We start from the raw sequence: 12,927 nt of genomic DNA, 5'->3' as shown, positions 1-12,927 counted from the left end.
TTGGTTTACAGCAGATCACAGCATATAGAGAACAGTAATTTGCAGTATTTTCCCTTTAATTGAATGTGATACAAGCTTAACAGCCCTCACTGGCCAGCAGGAGGAAACTGTCAGGCGGTATTTGATGATAAGAAGTGATAGGAAACTGGGTGTGGTGGTTCATGCCTATAATTCCTGCACATGGGAGCGAAAGGCAGGAAGGAGGATCACAGTAAATCCAGGGACAGCATGAGCTAAGAGTTCAAGGCAAGCCTGGGCTACAGTGTGAATTGTCTCAGTAAGAAAGGGAAGGAGGGAAGGAGGGAGGAAGTGAGAGGAAGAAGGAAGGGAAAAGAACGAGAAGCTTCAGTGGATGGTAGAATGTGTTCCTTGCATAAGGGCATCCAGATGGAGGTCAATAGACCCTGACAATGCTTGAATAAACCATGTCTGTCTCATAAATGGCTGAATCGTGATCCCAGCTCTTCCTTTATATCCCAGACTGTGGCGAATGTTAGGGTGAGACAGCTCAACATGCATGGCACCCAGAGATGTATGAAGAAAGTTGTTTATTTAGAAAGGCAAACTTTATCAGTTACCGTCAGTGGAACAAAGGTCAGGAAGTTGGATACTTTACCTTTTCCATTGTTGGCAGAGACTCAGCCTGTCTGTCCCTCTGCTGTGGAATGTGACTGTTTCTGAATCCCAGTGAACTGTTTCTGTTGATCTGTTTTCAGTAATTCTCTAATTCACCCCCACCATTAAAACAAAACAAAACAACAAAGCCCTTAAAACGCATTCTACCACTTCTATGGTATTAGTATGGTTTGTAAAGAAAATACTCAACTATGTTTCTGTTATTTGAAGAGGAGGAAGGAGAGAGAGTGGTGGCTGCAGCCATGTAGTTCCCATGGCTGCTTTTGTGCTGCATCCGGAGGCTTGAGTTACTGCACCTGAGACCTTGGAGCTCCTGAAACATAGTAGCTCTTGTCTGGAAGAGACACACTGGCAACCTTTCCCCTAGATTATAGTTACCTGTTTTGTAATATGCATACTGTGTAATAGAGCCCATAAATGTCTTGTGCTTATGTGGAAATGGGTCATTAGCAGTAGAAGTGCAAAAGCCAGTAAGTGTATTCATAACCAGAGCCTCAGAATGCACAGAGCTGCAGCTGACAGAGGCAAGGGGCAAATAGTCAGCGCGGCAACAGTAGTTGGGAGCGTTGTTCGTCCCCTTTCAGTAGTGAGTGGAACAACTAGGCAGGAGATGCCTAAGGAAATGTAAGACTTGGGCAATACTGTAAATTAACTAGGCCCAGCCAAATCTGTAGAACACCCTAAGAACTGAGTGTACATCCAGTGCACATAAAACATTCTCGATGTGTTAGGTCATAAATATGGAAGGAATAAAATCACAGAAGGTAGGTTTGGTTATGGTGCAATGAAATCAATAACCAGCAACGGAAGGAAAATCAGTAAGTTTACAATCAGGCCAAAATAACACACTCTTTAAAATCCAGTGGGTTGAAGGGAGACTGAAAAATGCTTTGAGATAAATGAGATGGAAACAACAACACACTGAAACCATACTTATAGGGTATCATTGAATTCATAGCTCCCATGGATTTACAGCTGTTAATGTACACACTAGAAAAGACCTCACATCAATAACCTAGTATTCCATCCTAACCTACAAAGAACAAAAAATATATTCATTAACCGTTCACGCATGGCTCTTCATTAGATGTAGACACGCTAGGAGAAGGAGCAGAGGTGAAGGGAATGGAGAAGAGGAAAAATTGTAGAAAGGATAAACAGACATCAGTTCCTCGAAAAAAAAAAAAACCTGACAAACCTTTAGCTAGAATGTCTGGAAAAAGAAGATTCAAATTACTAAAGTCAGATATGAAGTTGGTCCATTATTGCCAGCCTCGCAGAAGGGAAATTATAACAACATTCTGGATGCCTGTATATCAAGAAATTAGATAACCCAGGTGAAAATCAGACACACCCCTGAAAAGCAACCAAACTGACGTAGGAAACGTCTGACTAGATCTAAAACAAGTGATGGAACACCAAAACCAGACAACACAGGCTGCTGTATTCTTTCCCCTTTAAAGGAAAATGAACACAGATTCTCTAATTTGTTAAAAAGAGGAATAAATAATTCCTAACTCACTCTATAAGACACACTGTGTCCCAGTAATAAAGGTAAATAAAGCGTCACAAAATTACAGAATAATATCCCAAATGAATATAGACGTAAAAGTTGTCAAAGTTTGAGCAACCCAAACCTGGCAGCACATACGAAGGATTAGACATCACGGGAAATTGGGATTTATTTTAGGATTTCAGTTTAGGTTGAGTGTGTGTGTGTGTGTGTGTGTGTGTGTGTGTGTGTGTGTGTAAAAACACCATACTAACAGAATAGAACACACACACATGATGTTTCATTAGATGCAGAAAAACCATTGGCTAAAATCCAGCATCATAATAAACACAGTAAACGGGTGCGGGGAGGAATTCCTGTTACTTACTAAAAGAAAATTATTTTTAAAAAATGCAGAGCTGGTGAAAGCACAGTTGAGTCAGCCCCAAGGGTGTGAGAGCAGGAGAGTGGGCCCTGCACCTTGCCTAGGCAGCTCAAGGAGCTGGCTCTGGAGTGCAGGTGCGGTTGAAGCCACCCCCAAGGGCTCGGGAGCAGGAGAGCTGACCTGCTGCCTTCCTATGGCAGCTTTGGCTGGCATGGCTGAAGCAGTGCTGGAGAGCTCACCATGGTGGTTTGGATAAGGGAGAGCCAGGTCAGCTATCACCTAGGCCCAGATCCAGGCCTCTGAATTGGCCCACCCCAAAATCTCTATCATCTACAAATGGCTGGGATGCTGTTCCAAAACTGCAGGGTCTCCATGACACAGGGCAGCAACAGGATAACTGGGAGGAGTGTCGATGAGGATCCAGTATTGATGGTGTTGTAGAAGCCTAAGATCTCAGAAGCAGACCAGTGACTCATTGCCATGAGCATTTCCAAGTGAAGATGTGTGGACAGAGGGATGTAGTGTGGGACACACTGACACGCTGCAGCTTTCACAAGGAGACGTTTTCTATCCTTTGTTTTTGTTGTTTGTTTGTTGTATTTTGCAGGGAAGGTTGCAAGGGCAAAGAGTAGATATGAGGGGACAGGGAGATGATCTGGGGTGCATGATGGGAAACTCACAAAGAATCAATACAAAGTTTTCTAAAAACCCAGAGCAACAGAGAATTAACATCATGCTCACTTGTGAAGACTGCGAACTTCTCCATGGATGAGGCCCGTGAGCCCGCAACGCTGCTTTCACTACCCTTCAACATTGTGGGAGGGGCCTAGTCAGAGCGCAGCTAGGCAAGGCAATGACGAAAGGCAGCCAAGCTTGGAAAAGGACACAACCTCATTTACAGATGCCATGACCTCATCATGGTGGCCGACTGTATATGTCAGCCTGACTGAAGTAAGGGATGCCGGATACTTGAAACACCTTATTTTTGGGTGTGTTTGCGGGAGAGAGGAGCATCTGGCCTAGTAGACTGAGTCAAGGGGATGCTCACTAAGGAGAGTGGGTACCTCTCCTGCATTCCACTGATGGTCTGAACCTAGCAGCACGGCACAGGGGTAATCTGCTCCCTGTGTGCTGGGGCATCCGTCTTCTCCTGCCCTTGGCGATAAGCTTCCTGGTTCTGAGACCTTCGGGCTCTCGGCTTGAAGCAAGTAGATCCTCTTCTGCTTCCCTGACCTCTAGTCTCAGTCTTTGGATTCAGTTGAATCACTGCTCTGGCTTTTCTGGTTCTCCAACTCAGGAAGCATTATAAGTCTTAAAGATTTATTCTTTCAATTGTGTGTGTGTTGGGGGTGGGGCACACGAGAACAGGTATCCACAGAGCACAGAGGAATCAGATTTCTCTGCACTTGGAGTTACAGGGGATTGTGAGCCACCCAGCATGGGTTCTGGGAATCCATCTCGTGTCCTCTGGAAGAGCGTCAACTGTTCTTAACTGTTGGGCCATCTCTCTAGCACCCGTTGTGCAACTCCCTATGCTTAAGTATCACATGGACCAATTCTATAATAAATACTGGTTTGCCCTGGAGGATCCTAACAGGCTTATAACACAGAAACCATAAAGAACTTAGAAAATCACAACTAAGCAACGAACACAGCAGGACTACAGGATATGCAGAAGTAGTTGCATTCCTATAAACTAGCAATGAACAATTTCAAAGTGAAATTAAGGATGTTACCATATTCAAAACAGGATAAAATATTAGAGAAAAACTTAGTCAAGGAAGTGTGTGACTTATACATTGAAATATCATAAAAGATGATATTTGGTCAGTCCAAAAAGAAAACCGACGTGATCCCTTTAAATAAGTCTTACTCTACTGAGAAGGTCCTGAGGTGGAAGGGAAAGCATTAGACAGGAATAATATGGTATTGGACATGTAAATATGATGTGGCCTTAAACCAGCCTTCTTCTTTGGGCCAAATCCTTAAACAGTCCAGAGGTCTGTCTCTGACCAGTAACCCAAACAGAAGAAAGGCCCGACCTTTATAACCTTCTAGGGGTGGTGGGAGGAGCCATGTGCTATAAATTGAGTTGTAGAACAGACTGCCTAACAAAACAATGCTGAAAGAAATCAAAGACATTGACATACTTATTACTAAGATAGCCGAAATACCCAAATGTCTATAGATGCAATGCAGTTCATCTGAAATTCCAGCTTAGACAGGCTGACCCTGAAATTCACACAGAGATCTCAAAACTTACCGCTGTGCTACACGCAGTTTTTAAAGATGTATTTTCTTTTATGCTATGGGTAATTTTCTTCCATGCATGTCTGGTGTCATGAGTCCACTGGAACTGGAATTACAGACAGTTTGAGCTGCCACGCAGGTGCTGGGAATCGAACCCAGTGCTCCTAACTGATGAGCCACCTCTCCAGCCCCTACAGTGCTTCCGTGTTAAGGACAGTACAGGAGTGAGAGGCTATGATACCCTCGTAAACGTTCACTGAGAACAGACGGTCCTTTAACAAATGGCACTGAGTCAAATAGATATTCACGTAGAATAGATAGACTTAGATCCTTTCCTTCCCCCTCATTCAAGACAAACAAACAAACAACAACAACAACAACACCCTGTATCCGGAAAACATAGCTGTTAGCCATGAGACTGTGGGAAGCTAGAAGGAAACGTAATCGCAAATCAGTGTAGTGCCAAATTTAACATCAAAGGTACCAAAGTAGGTGAGATAGACGTGTCAAAATTTAATTTCTTGTTTGTTTTCCAAGACAAGCCCTTGCTGTCCTGGAACTCTGTATGTAGACAAGACTGTCTTCAAACTCAGAGATCCTCCTACCTCTGGGATTAAAGGTGCAACACCATATCCAGCAAATCTTTTGAAAAAGGGGGGGAAGGGGGGTAGGAAGTGCTGCAAAGAACATGGGCACAGAGCTAGGAGCTGTCTGAGTGCAGTTCTGGGAGCTAACGGTGAGGGAGTAGTCAGGCCTGACCACATGAGGGCAGTGTTGGGAACTCTCTGGTGGTCTCCAGGGCTGGCGCAGGTAAAGTGGAGTCACTGTGGGGCCTGACTTCAGGGCTCTATAGTTGACACAGTCATCCCAAGCCTGTGACCAAGCTCACATAATGGAGAAATACATCACCAAGCCACAGAAACTGAACTGGTCCCAGCAAGAAAAACAAGCCGAGTGTCTGGAAACCCAGTCGCCAGGGGTCTCCACAACAGGATAAAGGATGGAAGAAACAATGCACCAGTCACCTGGCCGCCTCGCCCTCCTGACCCACGTCTGGGAGCTGTGAAAAAGAAGTGGTTTGAGGAGTACCACTCTGCTTCTGTAGAAGTAGCCACCGTTGAGCACAACCCTACCCCATTTCCCGCCAGGCTCTGTGAACCTGCAATTGGGCTGGTACTCTTCAGGACCGACCATTGCTTCCCCATCACTGTGTCCAGGACCGATGGAGGTAACTTCCTTTTCACCATAAAGACTTACTCACTGAGAGATTAAAACAGCAGCAGATACCGGTGCCGAAGAGACTGTCTCGTGAGCTAGAAACTTTATACCAAGGACCCAAAAGGAAGCAACACACACACACACACACACACACACACACACACACACACACACACACACACACAGAATGCCTCCTGACCCACTGCTGCTGGGCTCTCTACCCCAGGAAACCATCTGGGCCTCTGTCCCCTTGAGAAGTCCCAGCGAGTTAAGATGACTTCCTTTGTAAGGAAGAAACAGCATGTGTGCTGACCACTAGTCACTTCCAGACTAGACCTGGCTTCCATGCCGCCTCACTTCAGGGGAGGGTTCCTCCAGGAAATTCAGCCCCAGTCTTCTCTTCACTCAGCTTGGGGTACACCTTTTGATACTACAAAGGGAAGCAGTTAGAGTAACAGAATTGATTTATTAGAAAGTCCTCACTCTAACCTGGGCTTTGTGGTGTAGAGCTTCCATTCATTCAAATTGATGCCTTCAATCCCAACACTTAGTAGGCAGAGGCAGACAGCTCTTTGTGAGTTCAAGGTCAGCCTGATCTACATAGTGATTTCCAGGCCAGCTAAGGGTTATATAGTGAGACCCTGTCTCAAAATAATAATAAATAAATATTGCTTAGAAGGGAGGAAAAGAAGAAGAGGATGAGGAGGAGGACAAGGAGGAGGAGGAGGAGGAGGAAGGGGAGGAGAAACCCATAGGATGGGAGAAAATCATACATCTGACAAACGTCTTATATCCAGAATATATTACAAATTCCTAAAAGCAGCAAAACAATCCAGTTCTTTCTTTTTTTTTAAAGGAACATAGGATTTAAATAAACCTTTCTCCAAAGGAAAATACAAAAATGGCCTATTAGCACAGGAAAAGATGCTTGTTATTCATTGGGGAAATATAAATCCAAACCATCATGAGAAACCCTGTCAAATCCATTTGGATGGCTGCAAACACAGACATTAACAAGAGTTAGCTGGGCAGGATGTAGACATTAAACCCTCATACCATTGCAGGCTGAGGCAGGAGAATTGCCATGAGTTGAAGGCCAACCCGAACTGCATTGTGCGTTCCTATCTGGGCTACAGAGTGACACCTTGTCAAACAACCAACAGAAATACATGTATTTTAACAAAATCTATAAACCAAATTGTCACTGTCCTTTCCAGAACACTAAAGACGCTGGCTTTGGGGCTTTAAACACCTCACTTATTGCTACTTTCTCAACCTTAACATGATCAAACAGATTTTATTTCCAGAGTCAAGTAGTTACAATCAAAAGTGTCTCCCACAACACAGCGACTAGAAAGCATGCCCAGTGCAGTCCGTGAATGCTTGCCCCATCCCCCAGCAAGCCTGAAGCTATCACTAGTGGGACTCTTTGCGAGACTGACTAGAAAAACGTATGTTTATGAAGTCTTTCTTAGACCCATATCTTAGGTAAATTCCTTTACTTTTCCCAAGAAAAAGTCTCAAATTCATCAGCTTCCATCCTCAGATGTGCCCAGATGACCCTAGAACAATAGAAGGTGTTCTTTGTTGTTCTTAGCGGAGGGGCCACAGCATACATGGGTGAGCAGGTGTCTACAGAAAAGATCCCCTCGGGGTTGGGGATTTAGCTCAGTGGTAGAGAGGCCCTGGGTTCGGTCCCCAGCTCTGAAAAAAAGAACCAAAAAAAAGAAAAGAAAAGATCCCCTCATGTGTCCCCTCCCCAAACCCAACAGCTTTTACTTGTTCAGTTTAAATAATTTTTGGTTAGCATACGAAGAAAAGGATTTTATTGTGACATTATGCGCGCGCGCATGTGCGTGCGCACGCACACGCACACACACACACACACACTTTCCTTTTTCATATCGCCCACTGCCCTCTTCCACCCTCCCTTCCCTTCCTGCTGGTCTCCTTCCCTACTTCATGATATACATTTCCTTCTGCTTCATGATATACATTTTCCTCACCCTCTGTTGTTATTCCTTCCCTTTAGATATCCCCCCTCTCCTTTCACACTGTCCCACTTTTATGGTGTGTGTGTGTGTGTGTGTGTGTGTGTGTGTGTGTGTGTGTGTGTGTTACGGTCTGAGAAATTGCAGTTTGTTTTCCTAAGTTTAGCTCATTTCATTTAACGTAATGGTTTCCCGTTCCATCTATTTTCCTTAGAAAGTCATAATTTCATTTTTCTTTACAGCTAAATGAAATTCCGCTGTGTAGACATCCTACATTTCCTTTATTTATTTGACTGTTAATGAGCGTCTAGGCTGGATTCATTTCCTGCCTATTGTAAATCATGGAGCAATAAACATAGATGTACAAAGATCTTTGTGGGCACGTGGACATCAGTCGTTCAGATGTATGCCCAGACATGGTATAGCTGGGCCACATCCAAGTACTCTTTCTAGATTAAGTGTTTAAACAAACCTTTTTTAGAGATTTATTTATTTTTATTCATATAAGTACACTGCAGCTGTCTTCAGACACACCAGAAGAGGGCATCAGATCCCAATGCAGACGGCTGTGAGCCACCATGTGGTTGCTGGGATTTGAACTCAGGACCTCTGGAAGAGCAGTCAGTGCTCTTAACTGCTGAGCCATCTCTCCAGCCCAGATTAAACGTTTAAAATACTTAGTTATTTCATCTTATTGTAAGACTGTTTCGCCCCCATGTATGTTTGTGCACAACATGTGTGCCTGGTGTCCTCAGAGCTCAGGAGAGGGGGTTGGGACCCCCTGAAACTGTACTTATGAATGGTTGCAAGTCACTGTTCGTTGAGAATCAAACCCAGGTCCTCTGTAAGAGCAAGTGCTTGTGACCATGGAGCACTTAGTCTGCATCCCCACCAGCAGTATAAAAAGGTTCGTTTTTCCTACTTATTTCCAGCATTTGTTGTCTTTTTTTCTTCAGACGGTTTTCCTATGTCTGTCCTAGACCTCGCTCTGTAGACCCTGTTGGCCTTGAACTCCTAGAGATCCTCCTGCCTCTCCCTCCCGAGTGATGGAACTAAAGGTGTGTGCCACCCCTTCCTGGCCACAGTGCAGTGTTTATTCACGTACAGATGTGAGAGAAAATAGGTTTTCTTCTCAGCAAAGGCTTTAGGCTCCAGCCAGGTTTGGGTGGGGCTGACTTTTCTGGAATTTAGAGCTGGGAGGAGGTGGAGATCAAGATGACGCTGTGTTTTTGTTGTCAGTGGTCCTGTGCATCAGAAGGCTGACTGGGGCAGCATCCATGCAAAGATATGCCAGCTGCTGATCCCTCTGCGCACCAGCATGCCCTTCTTCAACTCAGAGGAGGAGAGGCAGCATGGTCTGCAGCAGCTGCAGAGGCGGCAGGCAAGTCCTCCAGCCGGTCATGCTGAGGGTGGGGCCTTGGGCTTCATGCTCCCAGTCCCAGTGCCAGTCATTGGGTCATTTCCCACGGTTTCATGGAACACCGACTGGACTGGTTTGCTTGGGTGGCCATAAGATGGGGGCGTGGTACAAACAACAGACATTCATTTTCTCAACACTGCTGGAGATTGAAAGTCCAAGTCAAGGTTTGTACCTTCTCCCTCCCCTCTCATTCCCTCTTCTTGTCCTTCCCCCACCCTCCCTCCCTTGTCCTCCCCCTCCCTCCCTTGTCCTCCCTTGTCCTTCCCACCCTCTCTCCCTTGTCCTTCCCCCACCCTCCCTCCCTTGTCCTCCCCCTCCCTTGTCCTCCCCACCCTCTCTCCCCTTGTCCTTCCCACCCTCTCTCCCTTGTCCTCCCCACCCTCCCTCCCTTGTCCTCCCCTGACCCTCTCTCCTTGTCCTCCCCACCCTCTCTCCCTTGTCCTCCCCCCCACCCTCCCTCCCTTGTCCTCCCCCACCCTCTCTCCCTTGTCCTCCCCCCACCCTCCCTCCCTTGTCCTCCCCACCCTCTCTCCCTTGTCCTTCCCACCCTCTCTCCCTTGTCCTTCCCACCCTCTCTCCCTTGTCCTTCCCACCCTCTCTCCCTTGTCCTTCCCCCACCCTCCCTCCCTTGTCCTCCCCACCCTCTCTCCCTTGTCCTCCCTGACCCTCCCTCCCTTGTCCTCCCCACCCTCTCTCCCTTGTCCTCCCTGACCCTCCCTCCCTTGTCCTCCCCACCCCTCCCTCCCTTGTCCTCCCCACCCTCCTTCCTTGTCCTCCCCCCACCCCTCTCTCCCTTGTCCTCCCCCACCCTCCCTCCCTTGTCCTCCCCACCCTCTCTCCCTTGTCCTTCCCACCCTCTCTCCCTTGTCCTTCCCACCCTCTCTCCCTTGTCCTCCCTGACCCTCCCTCCCTTGTCCTCCCCCCCTCTCTCCTTGTCCTCCCCCACCCTCCCCTCCTTGTCCTCCCCCACCCTCCCTCCCTTGTCCTCCCCACCCTCCCTCCCTTGTCCTCCCCACCCTCTCTCCCTTGTCCTTCCCACCCTCTCTCCCTTGTCCTTCCCACCCTCTCTCCCTTGTCCTCCCTGACCCTCCCTCCCTTGTCCTCCCCACCCTCTCTCCCTTGTCCTCCCTGACCCTCCCTCTCTTGTCCTCCCCACCCTCTCTCCCTTGTCCCCCCTGACCCTCCCTCCCTTGTCCTCCCCACCCTCCCTTGTCCTCCCCCAGCCCTGTGCATCTTCGGGTGCACAGCCATGCTTGAGTTGCAGGTGGATGCTAGAAGACAACCGACCTGAGGTGTCTTTCTTCCGGAGCTATTTACCTTGGTTTTGACTTTGGTTTTTTTGAGACAGGGTCTCTCACAGGGCTGGGTTTCACCAAGCAGGTGAGCCTAGCTGTACAGTGGACCCCAGGGCTCTACCTGTGGCTGCCTCTCAATGCTGGGAGAACGAGTGTGCCCACCATGATAACTTTTTGACATGTTCTCTGGATATTGAACTCATAAGACTTTGCTGACTGAGCCATCTCTGGAGACCCAGATCTGGTGTCTTCTAAGACCTCTCTTCCTGGGTGATGGACGGCTACCTTTTTGCTGAGTCTTCATTGGATCTTCCATTTGTACACATCCCTCGAATCTCTGTGCCTGTCTAGTTTCTTCTTATAAAGACAGCAGTCAGGCTGGTAGGATGGCAGTGGGAAAGAGTTTGCTGCCTGACAACCTGAATTTGATCCCCAGAACCCACGTGGTCAAAGGAGAGAATTTACTTCTAGTTGCCCTCTGACCTCCACACATGCATTGTGGCACACATGAACACACACACACACACACACACACACACACACACACACACACACTGTAACTCAGGTGCCAAACAGATTAAATTTGAGTCTATGTGAGTGGATCCATTTTAACTTAACCACTTCTTTGGAAGGCATTTTACCCAAATTACCGTCTCGTCCTGTGGGATTAGGATAAAAGCACATGACTTTTTAGACATGGTTCAGTCCATAGAACCAATGTGTCAAGTACTGTGATACAACTGTAGAGGGATTTTAATCCAGTAAAATGGCTGGTCTGACAAGGGATCACATCCAAAGATATGATCTGGTTGTAACGCAGACATGCTACACACCTTTAATTCCTCTGGCTGGAATATAGACATACCCTTTGTTTATACCTTTGATCCATCTGGCTGGAATACAGACCTGCCTTTAGTACATACCTCTAACCCCAAACAATGTTGTCTAATTGAGGTGCAGACAAAGTGACAAATCAGAGAAAGATTTGACAGATTGAGTTAGAGATAGGATCTGCCCAACTCTCAGGAGAACAGACAGGAAAGAGAGGCTACTTAAGAGCAGGGAGGGAGAGAGACGGTTCAGTTTAGTTCAGTTAGTTCAGTTCAGAGCAGTTTAGTTTAATGCAGTTCAGAAGCCATCTTTTCCAAGGAGAACAATTCAGTCAGAAGACAAGAGAACACATTTTGAGTCAGTCAGCTTGGAGAGGTGTTTGAGCCAGAACAGTTGATTTGAACCAGCCAGCCAGAGTTCAGAAAGAGCTAGAAGTAAGTTTATTCAGCAGGAAGTCTCAGAGGCAGAAACATTCTAGGCCTAGGTTAGCAGACAGAGGATGGAAGCGGAAGCCGTCAAAGCCCTGGCTTGCAGAAAATTAGGTTGTACAGAGGCTAGAAGCTTCCAGGCTTAGGCCAAGGGATAGAGAGAGATACTCTGGGCTCAACCCATGCCATATATTCATAAAGCTTGGGTGGGGCTCTCAGCTCATCACTTTCTCTAAGGAAATAAAAACCACCCCTTTGGCAAACCTCTATCTCCAAAAATATTTACATCATGATTCATAACAGTAGCAAAATTACCCTTACAAAGTAGCAATGAAAGCAATTTTACTGTTGGGGTGGTTCACCCGAACATGAACTGTATTAAAGTGTTGCAACATTAGGAAGGTTGAGAACTACTGGTAAGATATTTAAAATATAAGTGTACAGAAAGGAATATGTTAGAGTATGAAGGCATTGTCTTGTATCATCTAAAGCTTTGCTAAATTAAAGTTTTATTAAAATTAGGCCAGGGATGTACATTAGTTGGTATGGGCTTGGCTAGCAAGCATCAAGCCCTAGGTTGGAGCTTTGGTATCACATAAAACTGGGTGATGGCACATGTTCACGCACATAGTGAGTTTGAGGCTATCCTGGACTACGTAAGACTCTGTCTTTTTTTTTTTTTTTTTTAAGATTTATTTCTTATATATAAGTACACTGTAGCTGTCTTCAGACACACCAGAAGAGGGCATCAGATCTCATTACAGATGGCTGTGAGCCACCATGTGGTTGCTGGGATTTGAACTCAGAACCTCTGGAAGAGCAGTCAGTGCTCTTAACCACTAAGCCATCTCTCCAGCCCAAGACTCTGTCTTTACAGAGCAAAGAACACAACAATGAAAAGAACTACTGGATTGATGTGTGCTATTCATCTGAGAGCTCATGTCCAACACTCTTGTCTGCCAAGTTCTGAACTAAAATGAA

At 46.3% G+C, this 12,927-nt stretch overlaps 1 protein-coding gene across 1 annotated transcript in view; it reads left to right on the top strand.

The window, feature by feature from the left end:
- Zmynd12 (zinc finger MYND-type containing 12) overlaps positions 1-12,927 on the top strand; it is a 32,685-nt gene that overhangs the window by 2,378 nt on the left and 17,380 nt on the right. The window contains exon 2 of the mRNA XM_032899136.1: positions 9,212-9,353. Coding sequence (XP_032755027.1) covers positions 9,212-9,353 — 142 coding nt within the window. The remainder of the gene's footprint in view (positions 1-9,211; positions 9,354-12,927) is intronic.

Source organism: Rattus rattus, chromosome 1 (genome assembly GCF_011064425.1).
Source record: "Rattus rattus isolate New Zealand chromosome 1, Rrattus_CSIRO_v1, whole genome shotgun sequence".
In the NCBI taxonomy this organism is placed as follows: Eukaryota; Metazoa; Chordata; class Mammalia; order Rodentia; family Muridae; genus Rattus; species Rattus rattus.
The sequence above is the reverse complement of the archived record's forward strand: the minus strand, read 5'-3'. Positions and strand labels throughout refer to the sequence as shown.